The sequence below is a fragment of the Pimephales promelas genome, chromosome 13 (assembly GCF_988280905.1).
Source record: "Pimephales promelas chromosome 13, fPimPro1.hap1.1, whole genome shotgun sequence".
Taxonomy (NCBI): Eukaryota; Metazoa; Chordata; class Actinopteri; order Cypriniformes; family Leuciscidae; genus Pimephales; species Pimephales promelas.
Window position 1 is genome coordinate 19,596,253 of NC_142781.1, and position 17,004 is coordinate 19,613,256.

The window sequence follows — 17,004 nt, forward strand, 5'->3', positions numbered from 1 at the left end:
GTCTCGGAAAAACGTCTCGATAAGCATGCTCGGTCATCTGAGTGTGCACGAGGCTTTAAAGTGACTATTAATGGGGTATTCAAATGTAAGCTAATTAGTCTAACTTTGTTTGCATTATTTTCATTTTTAGTTTAGTGAATTTAAAAATCTAATTTTTAAATTTTTGTTTTTAGATTGTAATTTTACATTACTGTGGTAAGCAGGGGTGGGGTTGAGAGCCATGAGAATGGAGCAAGACTGGTGGAGCGATTGCTAATGAGCATCACCTGCGCACCTCAAAGGACTTGTATCTCACGGAGGAGCTCCGGATGGATATGAGGAGGTGTGACGACCGTGAAAGTCCAGGCCTGGTCCTCTCTCGTCTCATCTCAAGAGATACGAGGCCTTGCTCTGCTCACATGACCCACGGCCTCGCCTTGCTTGCCACAGTAACGTTTATGTTGTGTATCTAGGATATCGGATTAATATCATATATGACACGTCATATAGAATGCTTCAGTTTACTCAGCTTCACCTCACGCAGCTATACATTTTACATTGATGCATTATTGATAATCTAGCAGCGTTCAATAGTGTCCATTCTAGTCATATTTTCATATCATATTTTTATTTGTCAACATTAATTTAATAACCGTGGTTTACTTCAAATATTTTTTATGATCACCATGACTGATGGGGTTTCTTTGCCTGCCTATCTGCCTATCTCAGATACAAAATGTTTCCCACAATAACCCACAATTTACGTCCGACAGCAGGCACAAAGTTTCTGCTGCATCTACAATTGCTTTGTTGCTCCATCACATTCGCAATCTGACACACAGGCAGACAGTATGGTGAGTAAACAAAAATGTGCGCTTTGGTGGAAATGGGTAAACATACATTGCATGACGATGTGTAGAGTGTGAAAATAAAGGTACCTCATATCGATATTTTACTTGTGGCATCGATGTCCTACACTGTTGTTCTGTGGTGTGTTTGTATGTGTGCTCTTTTCTTCATGTTAACTGTGCTCTGGACACTCTCCTCTCCTCCTTTCCTCTGTACTGCTTGGCTTCAGGCTCTAGCCCTTGGCCTTGCCAAAGAAAACAAGCCCCTCCTTGTCCTGGGAAAGTAGCTCTTTTTGTCTGTGTGTTCTGTTGAGATTGTTATTACTCATAAAGACTGTGTCTCTTAATGACTTAATGAAAAATTGTATGTAATTGTAAGTGAGAGACGTGAATGCTTATTATGTGTAAAATGATTTGGGGGTCTCAGGTATGAAGCATTTAGTAAATTTGTGTTTATGGTGTTTTTTTTTTGTTTGTTTTTTGAAGGTGAAGCTTGTTGAGTGTCTAGTTCTTTTTGTGTGTGGCTGTTTGGGTGTAACGGGAAGTTGGATGAACAATTCGTATCTTGCGTGTGACCGTAGAAGAGGAAGATTGGTTGTGAATGTGTGTATGTGTCATTATGCTTGGCTGACAGTTGCTACTGTAGCTTGCTTTCTCTGATCTTCTGCTTCAGGAAGTACTGTCATATAAATGAATTGGCCTAATTGATAATTCAGATTAGGCTTGCTGCGATAGTCGGTGTTATTGGTGTTCAGCCACAGCACCGGTTACATCACTTACTTGCCCACCGCTGCACCACCCCTCACCGTTATTTATATTTGTTATAGTTATAAAAATCATTTAGTTTATTTAGAGAATAATCCCCACAATAAAAACTAAACGTGTCTGCTCAATGTAGCCAGAGCCGAACGAGAGTTGCAACAGCAGTCAGGTTTCATTTATCACAAGAGTGAGGAGCTGACTGACAAGATGATGGCGGAAGATTTGGTTTCAAAGGGAAATCTAAAAATGCCTATTTGGCTATATTTTTTATTTAAAGCCAACGCTAAGGGAACCTGCAAAGGTTTTTCTAGTTGTGTTTTTCGCAAAACAGACACATGCCCACAAAATTGTATGTGTCTGTATTGTATGTGGGCAACATCCGGATACAGGTCGCATGTTATCTCATCCATAGTTATCTTTATAGCTAGTTATTGTTCTTGGTGCGAATGGGTCTACATTTACTTTTTGGCATTTTACAGTTCCTTTCAACTCTCTCTGTTCATGGACATCCAAAATGGATCAATAACAGTTGAATAAATTAGACCAAAATGCATTAAATATTAATATTTATTCAGTTTAACACATATTTGTCAGTGCTAAACATTCCTCATTTATCTTAATATAAATAAGATGCTAAAATTGTTATTTATACAGTGATACTGTCATTCGGTCTAATGGATGATACTTTGGTGTAACAGAATTTGCATTACACTGAATGACAAAAACATTACCCTGAATGAGCTTATATTGCATATCAAACAGTGAACATAACTAGTAAAGTTTAATAACAATTATTCACAATATCCACTTTATTTTTAAAAAAATCTAACAAAATAAGTACGTTTTTTTTGGCATTTCACTGTATGACATGCATTTTTTTAAAACTTTAACCATGAAAAAGTGGAATTATCAAATATTTAAGAGCAATGAGCTCTTTTTTCTGCAACACCACATGGTCTTCATTTGATGATTGTCACAGACTGTTGAATGACTATCTGCTTTTTATATTTCAGGATGGCTTCTTGATCCTGTTACACTGAATGTTCTCTTACAAACCTCATTTTGAAAGAAAAAAAAAGTTCCTTGGTTATTTAAATAGGACGACATAGTCCTTTTAATACAACACAGCCAACACTAATTTGAAAATGCCAAGAACACACATATTTTTTTAACTTGGGAATGTGTGTTTATTTAAAAATGTAATAGTAAATTCAAAGTCCGGACCTTTTATGACACTTAATTTTTAAACATTATTTGAAATATTAAAGTATTAAAGTATACAATTTACTAACATTTTTTGTATGTATATATAATGAATCCATTTAATTTGATGCGGACACCAAAATGGTGATGTCTCGTCTTTGACCCATGTATATGTTTGAGTGTGTGCGTAGATTCTCCACAAGATAATTTCACTAACGCACAATAGGATTTAAAATACAGACCGAGAGAAAAAGCACAAGTTATTTGTCTTGGGTTTTCTGTGTGTTCTGTGTTTGGCTCTTTGGATGTGCAGTGTAAATGCGCTTATTTATCCTCCGCTTTGATTGAGCCGCGGTGTCATTGAGCACAGCAAGAGCCCTGAGTAGTAATTATAGCTAATGAGACACAGGTAGTCTGCCTAACACTTAACACTCCTATAAATAAGTCTTTGGCAGCTCATGTGTGTTTTTTTTTTAGCTGTGGCAAGCCTTTCTGTGCTGGTTTGTAGGGAGTAGTGTGCAACTGAGTTTACGTAACCGCCGTTTGGAGGAATGGATGAATGAATGGGTGGAGGGAGGGATGGCGGAAGATAATCTGTAGGAATTGAGTCCTGCAATCCTGGCTCAGGTTCAGTCAGATGCCGCCAGACCTGGTTTGAGTGGCCCATCGCCCTCAAGCACACATTTTAAATGTGTGAGAGGAAAAGACAGGAATGCAACTTCCATTTTCACATGTCTAAGATTTCTGCATTGTAATTGTCATGTTGTCCATGTTGACATTTGAGCAAGTGGGTTTCTTTCTGATTGCATAATGCTGGTTGAATATTTTTCTTACTCATTTGCTGCCTCATGAACACATGTGACTTTGTTTTTTTTTTTTCCTTCTCAGATTGACGTGACCCGACCTTGCTGGCCCACTGCTCAGTTTGACACAACCCTCCCTCCCTAAGCTCTATGGCCCTCGGGTATGTTTGCCACACCTTTTCTTCTGGTTTTGTGTCTACCACTGTATATTTTGTGGACTTGGGGTGCTATTAACTTGGTCTTTCACAATAATTCTAAAACTATAAATAAGATTAAACCTGAATCCATATAAATATCTCATAACTTATTTCAAAGTACGATTCAACAGCATTGTTTGAAACGGGATATGCCGATGGTTATGGTACTTGGAGTTTTTGCAGACGGTGGCTTGAGCGTTTGTCTGTTTGTCTTTATTTATCTGTAACATCATACTGCTTTATGGATTGCTTCATCAAAAAACACAATCTTGAGTATGTGCAGATGGTCTCACTGTTAAGAGCAAGAAAACAATCCTTTGGGAATCCTGAATAATCAGATAATGCTAGCCACAGTGCAATGTTTCTGTGGTCATCATTAGTCAAATCTGGGTCATTGACTCGAGGACTGGTGGTTATAGCTTAGAGGTCGAGGTTTGGGTTCCCTGACATAAAGGTTCACAGGTTTGACCCCAGGTAGTGAAAACCCATGGGCTGGAGATAAGAATAACCCTCTCTAGCATTTTATCATTGAGGCCTTCTGTAAGGGAACTCTCCATGTAGTCAGGTGAATGCAAGTTTTAATAAATGGTTAAATGTGAAGTGACAAGTCAAAAGCCTGTTCATACCAAGATGAGAGTTCTATGTGAAAATTGGTGCGATAACATTTTAATTAGAATGAACAGCTGTTAATGCATCTACTCAGACTGACACAAAATTCACATACTGTTTATGCAACATAATTTATAGTGTATCTAATTTCTAGTACATTGCACTGGGAAGAAATCTGGACAACCAATAAGATTTGTGATCTGCTGTTACATAAACCTGTGGCTTAGTGCAGTAAGTGGCAGAGGAAGAATCTGGATCCAACTCTTTTGTCTCTGTGGTTGGTTTGATAAACACCATAGCGAATACAAAAATTGTTTGAAAACAAAAATACTGTTTCACTGTTGTCAGAAACAGAAAGTTGCATTGCATTTTGTGTACCTATGACAGGGGTATTTGTATTTTTAATCAGCAAGTGAATTCACATTTTTTTAGCATCTTTAGGGCTGTTTTAATAGTCAACTAGTTGTTTAGTCGGTTTGTCGAAGAAGAAAAACCTTGTGGTGAAGTCACGCAGTCCGTGAGAGACAGATTGGGAACCTTGTTAACAGTCCTTGTGGTAGGCTAATTATAGTGTGCACAGGAAAACATCAACTTCAAATATGGCTTATCATTTTAAAATGATAGTAGTAGCAAATTTACATGGCTTCTGAGTGTGGAAGTTATACGGAACCTAAGTCCCTCCCCTCCGCTTCCGGCTCATGGGACCTTATTTTGAGGAAAATATGTGTGGTCAATGGCGAGAGACAACTTATCTTTTTATTCCGTCTGAACTGTGCCCTTAATTACACATATATGATGTTTGTCAATTTAAAAGATTATCATGAAAGTCAAGAAAGTCGCATGTTTGTCATAAACAGAAGAGTAAATCTTACTCTTCATGATTTACAGAAGATTAAATCATGAAAAGTAAGTCATTCGCGCAAATGATGCGAATTTGCTTCCACCACCGCACCGCGCTAAACGCCTCATTTGCAGCGCTGGACCTCCAGACATGCTTAAATGCGTCTTTACATTCATTCATTCATTCATTTATAATTTTTATTTCAGTCAGCTTCAAAAAGAAATTTACAAACAAATATAGAAACAAAAGTGAAAATACAATATAAAAACATAAAGAAAAGAAAAGATATGGCTTATGCAGTAATGACATGACTTAAACATGGAAATCACTCACGCCAGACACACTATTTGCGTTTGGTGTGAACGCAGCATCAGTGTGAACTTTCCTCACAGACTTTCATTTATTGACTTTCCTCTATTGAAAGCTTGAAATCTCTATTTTTAAACGAACCAATTCAAATAGAAAGCTGATTATGTTATGGAATGTGGAAATTGGTGCATGCACTACTGCAGAGATGACGAGTCAGCATCGCCAACCTCATAACTGCGACCGAAAACACTACTTTATCTATAAACTATTAAAATGTTAATAATTTGCTGTTTTTTCATAATAACACATTTATAATCATTACTTTTGCTGGTGCGCTGTGGCAAGCTTGATGCGTGCACTTAAAGGGTTAGTTCACCCAAAAATGAAAATTAAGTCATTAATTACTCACCCCCATGCTGTACCAACCCCGTAAGACCTTCGTTCGTCTTCGGAACACAAATGAAGATATTTTTGATTAAATTTGAGAGCTGTATAACTACCACATTGGCTCCTAAGGGACTGCCTCTTGACGGAAAGTCAATGAAGAAAATGTTTAAATATCCCAAGTGACTACCGTGGCTCAACTATATGTTTATCAAGCGACGCGAATACTTTTTGTGCGAAAAAACAAACAAAAATAACGAGTTTATTCGACTATTTCTTTTCTTCCTTGTAGGCCAGAAACGAGATTTCCTTAGATTTCCACGACGCATGCGCGAGAACTGCGATCTGAAGTAGTGTAAGCAGATCGCAGTTCTCGCGCATGCGTCGTGGAAATCTAAGGAAATCTCGTTTCTGGCCTACAAGGAAGAAAAGAAATAGTCGAATAAACTCGTTATTTTTGTTTGTTTTTTCGCACAAAAAGTATTCGCGTCGCTTGATAAACATATAGTTGAGCCACGGTAGTCACTTGGGATATTTAAACATTTTCTTCATTGACTTTCCGTCAAGAGGCAGTCCCTTAGGAGCCAATGTGGTAGTTATACAGCTCTCAAATTTAATCAAAAATATCTTCATTTGTGTTCCGAAGACGAACGACGGTCTTACGGTTGGTACAGCATGGGGGTGAGTAATTAATGACTTAATTTTCATTTTTGGGTGAACTAACCCTTTAAGCTTTCATTAGGCTATGTATAGGCAATTAAAGGCTCATTGTTTTGATTTGGCTTATTAATACACATGCTGTTAGACACCTAATCACATAAATGAATGACTAATAGTCAACTAGAAAAATCTTTGGTCATGGGCATATCTACTCTTATACCTTTTTTTATGCATTTTATTAATTTCACGCATTTGTACATCAGACCAAATTCTAAGGCTGCACGATTTGGGCCAAAATCATAATCACGACAATTATTTTGATAAAGATTGAAATCACGATTATTTGTTGATTTTAACCAAACAATTTTTATTGTCACATAGGCTAATTATTGCTCTTTTCACATCCATATTGTGCTACATTCATGCTAATGTACAATAACGTGCATCAAAATAAAATAGGTCCTCTTATTCACCAAAATTTTATGCATTTCCTTGAAGAATAAATAAAAATGTATGTCTTACTGCATAAATGAGTTAGTCTTACTCCTCATGGTGGCACGTGATCAGATGGTTTAAGGAGCGCTAGATTGGCTTTTCAAAAAAAAACTTTGATACGGAGGGTTCCGTTTAACGGAATGACGCATTTTAAATATCGCTCGATCACGCGAATTTGATTGCATGAATCCAAAATTGTGACCGTGATTTAAAATTCGATTAATCATGCAGCCCTAAATACATGTGTTTAGTCTTATTGACTATTCATGTTGGTGTGAACAGGACTTAAATTTTAAATATCTAATTGCTCCACCAAATGGAATTGCAATGTTTGCTTTTAGCTGTCTACCATTGGTTGGACAAACAGATAGTCCCACCTCCAAACTCGCATCTGTGGTTAAGTCAATGTTGCTTTTTATTGCTCAAGCAAACAGAACCATGGCGGAATTTCGAATAGCATATTTGTTGCTATTATACAATTCTGATTTCAACATTTTAATGATGCTGCTACACAGGCCAAATGTTTACACTTTTGGGGGAAATCAACCTATAAAAGTTGCGTATTCACAGTTGAGAATACCAGATCAGTACAATTTAAAAGGCTGTTTGTTGCAATCATAAATGTCGCTGGATGACCATGTAAGATATGGAAACTAGAGCGAGTTCTCATCAGTGTTGAAACTATGTGGGATGTTTCTCTAACAGATTAGCCCTGAGTCAGCCAGTGAGGTGAATGAGGTGAGTTTGTTTAGCAATGAGTAAAGACCTAGTTAGAGACATTGTGTGTGAGTGAACACTGAGTAACAGCTTCCTGTCAGTTGGTCATCTGTTCAACATGTGAAAGGGACAACTGTCAATCATGTGCTTCTAAGATGTCTGTGTTGTGTTTGGACGCACAGAGTTGTACTACGTGTTTTACTGACTTGCAGTGTTTCCCCTACAATCTCCTAAAAAAATCCCGCCTCTCCAAAACGTCAAAAAAAGAAAGAAGAAAAAAACGCTGTAAAATGTCGAAGAGGAATGGAGAAGGTGACAATCCTAAAAATAAAAAAAATAAAATAAATCTTACTGTTTCTTACTTTTTAATTTAATTATTTACACGTTACTTGTTTCGCTTTCTTCATTAATACTTTAAGCATTTAAGTCCTTTTGGGAAATTCATATTTACGAGGTGGAAAGTTGTTTTTGACGGCAGTGTGTTCAAGTCACTTTCATTGCAGCAAGATGGCAGTGTACCTTCTCTTAATTACACAAAAATACAGCCAGTTTCTTAAATTTTCTTCTAGAAAATTAAGAGCAAATAATGTGCATCAGGTGTGTTTAGCTTAATTTATGAAGCCAGTTTAAACTTTGTCATTGCATTTGTAATGCTATGAAATTTTGTGCAGGCAATTGGCTTACTTCGTTGTAAATTGAAAATCCCAACAATATCACTGGTAAATACCTATAAATATTGGAAGGATATAGGAAAAAAATCCTAGGGGAAACCCACTGTAAATCACTTTTGGGTTAAGGGGAAATATACCGGTCTAACAAGTTTGATCCTTAACCTCTAATATGCGTTTCTCACATTCATGACTGATGATGGTACAGCCCCCTCAGAAAAAAAAAACAGAGATGTCAATCAACACCAAAACCAGTAAGCCAATGAACAGAGTAGCAGGTGAGCAAGAAGAGATGGAGTGTAATAAAACACAAACGGAAAGAATCATTAGATAACATTTTGTGGCTGAAAACTGCATCCTGTGCAAGACAGGAAACATGAATCAGGAACAATCTGCAACGACACCGTTTTGAGCAAAAGCCTATTTCCTAAGAAAAGAGATTTTAAGCAGAGATGTGTGTTCATACAATAGCAGGACTTGTAGAGCCTTGTTGGTGTTGATCGTAGATCACCGCATAGTCACACAGGTCCAAAACTGATCCTGAACCAATCGGTATCTAGAGAGACACTCAGCGTTGCCACACTGTGACGTTAAAGCACCGATTCAGGAACAGTTTCGTCTTCAGTTTACTCTGAGAGCTGGTCTTCCTGTTTTGCCCATATGGGTCTTTGTGTTGCTGTTTCAGAGCCTTGTTGAGCATTGTTCATGCTGTTTCCCCTCTGACATTCCTGTGCTGATTTGAATCTGCGGGCCTCTCTTTCTTTCTCTCTTTCTCTCTCTCTTTTGTTTTCCCTCTCCTGCATGCTCGCTGGGACTGCAGGCCCCTTAGGGCTGGGTACAGGCACATAGGTGCTGACCTGAACCCCTGACCGTGAACTTCACCGTGGCCACCGTTTTCTTATTTAAAGGGACGTTCCACCCAGAAATAAAAATTCTATGAAAATGCAATCACAGATGTATTTTACTTTTTTTCTTCTTTTGTGGAACACAAACAGAAAAAATAACTTCTTGCAGTGAATGTAAATAGTTGAGGGGGCTAATCTGATGTGTAACATTGTTAGATCCGTACATTTACATTTACATTTATTCTTTTAATTTTTTACTGTATTTCTTTTGATTATTTAAATTTATTCCATGTAATTATATAAAAATATTGTCAATGCACTAAACTGGTTCTATGCGTTTACTTTAATAAAACGTATTTTAAAAATACAAGGTTTAAGACATTTATTTTCCTTTAATCCAGCCCCCACACCTGCAGAGAGAGAGAGAGAATGCTCCAATAGTAATGCATTAATTACACGAATTACTCAAATGTCGTAATACCCTAGGTGTTACAGCCTGAGACATGCATAATAAAAAAAATTGCCTTCTGCATTTTTGTTTTGCTTTTCCCTCCATTGTACCGAACCGTGACTTCTGTGACCTTTTACACCCCGAGTGAACACTATAGTGTTCTTTAACATTTTATTATTACATTTCTGCACCTGTACTGTAAAACTTTGTTTGCTTGTAATTAGTATATTTATTCTTATATTTTTACTGACTATTCCCTTGCCTTTTATTATGTTTGGACTTTTTTAGTTAATTGGTATCTGGCACCATTTGGGACTGGGTCTTCTTCACTATCAGTGTAAATGTTGGCAATTCTGTTTGAATTTGTTTATATTTAACTTTTTAATGCACACATACTGTAGTAGACCTTTGGCATGTTGTATCATGCAAACGGGACCTTCAGTTTAGTTCAGTGTTAGGGTGAAAGCTCCTGGTTTGTTGTTTCAAATCTGGCAGCGTTTTAGGGCCAACTGATATGGGTTTTGTGTTATGTGTCTGGAAAGTTATGAACTCACTCATTCCTTCAGAAAACACCTCCCTGTCCCAGAGAAATCTGATTCTCCCACATCACAGTGTGACTTTGTTGTCACCTGCTTAGTTTGTCATGTTGTCTACTCTTTGCTGCTTAGAGACCAAATTGTGTGTTTCGTACTATCACTATTTCGTGTGTCTATCCAGTCTCAGGCAATGTGTAAAATATGCATCACAGAATTTTATTTCTCAAAGTCATGAAGATTGCTGTTAGTATCATTTTTAAATGCATTCTTTGGTGGATGACAGTTGAAACATACAATGGCTTTTTAAGACTTATTTATTTCATAGCTAGGATTTTATGCAACTCATTTAAATACACTCAATTGAATAATTGTGCAGCTTGATGGGAAATTATGTGCAATTAGAATATTTTGGACACATTTTGCTTTTAATTTTTGGTAATTTCATCTCAAAACATCTAATATTTCAACCTTAGTAAAAGTTGTAGGCCTATATTTAATCAAAAATATTGAAATAGTTTGAGTATTTCACTCTTTTTTTTAGATTATCATTGTTTTTAAAATTGTATGATATTTTAAGATTCATGTATTAAGATTTATATTTTAAAAATAGGCCCCTGTGAGATTATTATGCCCACAGATGAAGATCGTACTTCCTTTGGTTTTATTTTGTGCTTTATAGAGAGTTGCACAGTAGAATCAGTGTTTCTTTTGATACATCCATATACATTGCATGTTTGTATGTGTGTGTATAAGATATACATTTACATGTGCCCATATATAAAAGGCACCCTGTCCTGAGGTTTGCCATCATTGCTTTTGGCCACCCCTAGAGGGCAGACTTGTAAAGAGATTTAAGGTATTGTCTCTCACACACACACACACACCCCTCAGTCTAAACATATTCTTCTCATTCTACTTAAAGCTTGTAACAATATTCATTTGTTGGTCACTAAATATCAAAGGGTGTTTTTTTTGCCAGAAATGAGCAACACATTTGTAACACTATCATAAAGAGATTAAGAGACTTTTTTGGGTCACTAATGACAATCTATACACATTTGTTTTGTCTGCTCGCACATTAAGGAACTGAAACATGACATGGTTTGCTTGACATGTTCACACAGAGTTAATGGGTGTGAGCACTTCCTGTGAATCATTGGTGCACACTTTTTTTGTTCTGTCTGTCTATGTGAGCAATGAGTCTTATGAACGACTCGAATGAGGTTATATTAGGCCAGTAGAAACAGAGAACTTCCTGTATGGTGCCGAGGTCATTTCTTCCTCCTGGAGCTCCTCTCTACCCTCCAGGTGGCACTGATGTTTTGTATTTTGAAAGAATCTGTTTTTGTCTAGAGCCAAATTGTCCTTCACGTGAATAAACAGTTTTAACCAAATACAATATTTATAAAAGTGTTTCCGTTCAAATGTTAATTATTTTTTTTTTATGTTTTTGAAAGAAGTCTCTTATGCTGCCCAATGCTGCATTTGTTTGATCAAAAATACAATAAAAACCATAACATTATGAAATATGATACAAAAATCTAAAATTATTTAAATGTTCTATTTTAGTACACTTTCAAATGTTTCATGCTGGTGATCTCTGTATTCGTATCTGATAATGTCACTTTGAAAAGGGTTATTATTGTAAAAGTTATTCAAAGTATTGTTATTTTTGCATATCAGTGATCTCCCACAAGTCCATGCTCTTCCAAAGAGTCTGTTATGTCAGTGGTGCTGTCGGTGTATTGAAGACACAGTAAGAGTTAGTGTCATTATTATGACGTCCATTTTCAGCAAAAGCAGCCTACTAATTTGGATGTTACAATGAGTCAGCGCAAAGGCCTGCCATATGCAAAATGCCTCCCGACAAGCACATTTCCATTGATATTCCTCAGGACACTTTACATTTGTCCAGTCAAGTTGAAAACATCTGTATCTTGTATAATTAAATAGGCCTCTTGTATCATTTGACGTATGCACTTTATTCGTCCAAATAGTCTTTATATAAGCTTGTTTGTGTTTTTATCAAAGTGAAGTTAGATACTGTACGTGTGGATCAACAAAGCAGTCAAGCAGACTTATTATTTAACTAATTCACCCGCTGCCCTGCTGCAAACTGGAAGTGAAACCAGCAGTCAGTGTGCGTGGGTGTGAGGCACTTTTGTCTGTTTGACAGCATGCCTTCTAAGCTATTTCTTTATCCTTTTTTTAGGGGAAATATGTAAGGGAAGTTATAGATAGTGTGTTTGTGTGTGAGAGAGGTGGGGGTGTGTAGAGCAGCTCAAGCTTAAAACCTGATAAAAAAAAACTTATCAGAGCGCAGCAGCACGCTGAAGAGGCCACGCCTTCTCACTTTTCGTTATGCACTCCCTCACAATCACAGACGGATGGGTCTTCCTCCCTTCCTTCAGAAAGGAGAAACAACAGGGCGTGGTTGGTAGCAGCTGTGTTTTGATTGGCCACTCTCCCAGGCATACGTCATCTCCCATTGGACGCGTCCCGGCTCCGCCCAGATTATGCACTCTTGCGGAAATGCTCCGCCTACTGTCATCACATCAAAGTGTTCAGTTCATCCTGCATGAACAGACAGGTAGTAAGGTTGGTCTCTAGCTGTGTAAAAGCTCAAGTGAACTTTGGGAAGTGCTCAGCTGGCCTGTGGCATGTGGAATACGGGCAGGTTGAAGAACACAGTGGCTGGATCTACAGGTGCTCGCTTGTACCTCATTCCAGCTTTTGTCGTCTTGGATCTACCACCAACAGCGTCTGCCTTACAACAAGAGATCATACGCACTTCGTCTGGGTTGTTGTGTGTATAAAGATATTACTAGTTTAAACTTACAAGACAAAGAGGAACCTGCAGTGAAGTCGGAGTTTGACAAGCTGTGGTTTTGCCTGGGTGGAGACATTCTGCCGTTGTCTGTCCAGTCACAGACGGCCTGATTCCTCAGAGGTGATGGTGGGTGGCAGGGTCGTCACTGTGCACCCGCACAGGCGCCTGGAGTGAAAGTGTTACAGTGCAAACATGGAATTCCTCAAGAGCCTCGTTCCCACGGTCATCTCCGGGGACGGTGGGCCGCAGGCAACGGACACGGGGGGAGCGTGGCCGAGGGAGACCGGCCCTCGCTTGCTGAGGATGAAACGGCTGGTTTCGCAGACCAATGAAGAGGATCTAAACGGATCCAGTCCAACCAGCCGACCGGCTGTCCGTCTTCAACGACATCGTGCCAAAGGTACCAACAAGAAAGATGATGGGATGGGTATTCAAACATGATTTTAACTCTTGTAAAGAGAGGACTGTTTGATTAGGAGGTGTGTGTGAGGTGTGTGTGTGTGTTTGCCCTTTTTGTTTATAGTTGGACTCTGATATAAGATTAATTGCAGACAAGAGAGAACAAGCAAATGCATTGTGTAACAGAACCATTTCTTAAGTTTAGTTGCTCTAAAGTTATAACCGAAATGTAATAGAATCATAACCATTTTAAGCATTACAAATGCACAAAGCATGTTGTACTGCCATTGATGTCCCAATCATTCTGTTTTTTTTTTTTTTTTTGCATATTCATCTGAAGCAGGGAGCTCTGGGTGTTTAGATTTCATCACTGAATTATTTAATAATTTCATCATACTGACTTTATTGGCACTAAAACGGTGTGGTAGTAAGAAATGTTTGAGCACCAAAGCAGCATATTAGAATAATGGGTTGAATTTTTAGTTTCACATGATCCCACTACAGACATCAGACACACTTTTTTTTTTTTTAAATATGTATTCAAAATAGAAAAGTTAATTTAAATTGCAATAATATTTTTCACAATGTTGCTTGTAAAAAATCTTACTGACCCCAAACTTTTGAACAGTAGTGCATGCAGACTATGATTGATTTCAAAGGTGTTGCTAACTGGATAAATAGTACATTTTAGGGATGGGCATTTTTAATTTTAGGTAGTGATAGCGATAATGAAAATGGGTTGACAAATAGAAAATGACATATAAATGTCTATCAAAATATTAAAATAAAATAGAAATGTAACTGCTATATTATCACCAATGCATCAAAGAAAGAAATAAACAACTGAAAGGAATAGCTGCATGAGATGAAGCTGAAGAGTGAATGAACACCAGCAAACGGAAGCATTGAATGACACGTCATTTATTTTTAATCATTAATCTTGTTGGCGTTGAATTTGAGCTGAAAGTGATGAACACCGGTAGGTAAACTGAAGCGCTTTGCTAGCAGTTAATAAACTCAACCACATGCATCCTAAATGAGATTAATCGGATATATACAACATAAAAGTAATATTATTCTTCAAATTTCAAAGCTTTCAAATCCATAATTTCACCTTATTTCGCTGTCCTAACGCTAGTCAATCAGAGCTCAGAGACCGCCCAAAATGCCACAATAAACATTTAGTAAAAAACATGTCAATTCAAATTTCAAATTTGGATAGCACTTTTCACAATACATATTGTTTCAAAGCAGCTTTACAGAAAGTGCATTTCGGAAATGTACATAGAAAAACACAGTTAGTTAATCATGTATTAATTTAAGGGCATATCGCCGGCATTGAGTCGTCTCTTCACAGGCGCAGGTGTTCGGGGCATCTGAAATCTCTGTGAAGGGCTGGATACAAACTGCAGCTGACGAATGCTTTACCTCGGGACTAGCGTTCCGAGATAACAACAGAAAAGCAGATTGGAAATAATTAGCATATCTGCTGTTCATAATATTAATGCATTCGATCTGATTCAACAGTAGTATAGAAGGTAAACATGTGAATGCTTGGCTAAAGATATGTGTCTTTAATCTAGTTTTATACTGGGGTAGCGAGTCTGAGCCTCGAACAATATCAGGAAGGTTATTCCAGAGTTTAGGAGCTAAATGTGAGAACACCCTCCCTCCTTTAGTGGACTTGTATATCCTAGGAATGACCAAAAGCCTCAAGTTTAGTGATCTTAAAGACACAGGTGCTAGACCATTTAGGGCTTTATAGGTCAATAGTAATACATTGTAATTGATATGGAACTTAACCAGTGTAGAGATGATAAAAGTGGTGTTATGATCATATTTTCTTGACCTAGTAAGAACTCGAGCAGCTGCATTTTGCACCTACTGTAGCTTGTTTATTAAGGATGCAGGACAACCAGCTAATAAAGCATTACAGTAATCTAGTCTTGAGGACATGAATGCATGAACTAACTTCTGCATCAGAAACAGATGGCATGTTGCGTAGCTTAGCAAAAGTCTCAGCGATCATCATTCTCACGTTTTGATCGCAATCAAAATTGAGTTTTGAAGTGCCTGATTATAAATGCAATAATGTTATAAATTATAATGTTTAAATATTATGAATTATTGATTGTTGCATACTTTTCCAAAGAAATAATGACTAAGTTTCCACCAACCATCATGTTATAGACCACTTTTCATGATCCTTTCATCTGCTCAAATCCAAATGGAGAAAGTCACTCATACCCTATCTTTTTTCCAGTCCCATATACTGTTTAATTTGGAAATCTTTCAGATTATGAACTAAAATTGCCAGTGTTGTTTAATTTTGACATTTTGAACTATGTAGCCTGATTTACTAGAAGAGAAATCAAGGCTGACCCGCCTAGACTGGGCTTGTGTGAAAGGGAAGTCATTACTTCTGTGAAGAGAGACTAATGGTTAAGTTGCCCTACCGTGCTGCATTTAATCAGGGAAGACAGTGTTTGTTTATGTGTTTATAACTTGGCTGTAGGAAGCAGATGAATGCATTTGTGACCATAAATGTATTGAAACACGACTCCCGTACAGGGTTATATGGGGATACTTGAGGATCTTTGTGTGTCGTTCATGGCTGATCCAGCTACGACCACTCTTCTTGGTATGTCAGCTCGTTGGTTACAGGAAAACAGTGTGGGGAGTGTGAAGTTGCATCACTGCATGTGACTCTGCATTCAAAATGCAAATTTACCACCACGCATTCAAATATGGTGGAAAACACCAGTTCAAACTGGACCAAAAGTTTTTTTTTCTGAATCCTTCGAAGGCTGAGATTCTCTTAGTGTGTGTTGATAAGTGAAAATACACATGTAGTAGTCTCTCTGTGTGTGTGTGTGTGTGTGTGTGTTAGTGGGTGTTTACATTGCAACCAAACCACACCTTGCGCTCCACAAATTGATGAGTATTGCGTGTTCAGGTGAGGATTTGGGATATGTACCAGCCAGGACATGTTCATGTTCTTGAGTTCCCTATATTTTTTGAAGTAAATAGATCTGCAACTCAGTATCACATAATTTGATGAATATTTCAATTAATTTGGTGTTCTGCATCTTGCTTATTAATGCCTTCTAACAACATAAGAAAATAAGTTATATATATTATATTTCCGTTCATATGGTGTCGGTAGGATGTTTCTTATGCACATCACAGCTGCATCTATTGGATCAAAAATACAGTAAAACCATAAATGAAGTATCATAAAATTAGTTTAACAACTTTTTACTACTTTAATATATTGTAAAATGCCATTTATTCCTGTGATGACAAAGCAGCCATTACTCCAGTCTTCAGTGTAATGCTAAGATGCTGATTTGCAGCTCAAGAATTATTATTTTATTATAAATGTTGAAATAATGTTGTTCTGCTATTACATTTTTATTTTTTTGTGGAAACTTTAATACATTTTCTGATGAATTTTAAAATAACAGC

The 17,004-nt window shown here is 37.4% G+C and overlaps 1 protein-coding gene across 6 annotated transcripts in view; it reads left to right on the forward strand.

Moving 5' to 3' along the window:
• The window catches only part of fryl (FRY like transcription coactivator), a 103,536-nt gene that overhangs the window by 11,630 nt on the left and 74,902 nt on the right, over window positions 1–17,004 (forward strand). For 3 of the 6 annotated variants that reach the window (XM_089118576.1, XM_089118577.1, XM_089118579.1), the window contains exon 1: window positions 12,905–13,537. In XM_089118576.1, coding sequence (XP_088974702.1) covers window positions 13,330–13,537 — 208 coding nt within the window. In that variant the 5' untranslated portion in view covers window positions 12,905–13,329. Of the gene's footprint in view, window positions 1–3,680; window positions 3,757–12,896; window positions 13,538–17,004 lie in introns of those variants that run through there. The other 3 variants (XM_089118582.1, XM_089118583.1, XM_089118578.1) reach the window with 3 other exon arrangements.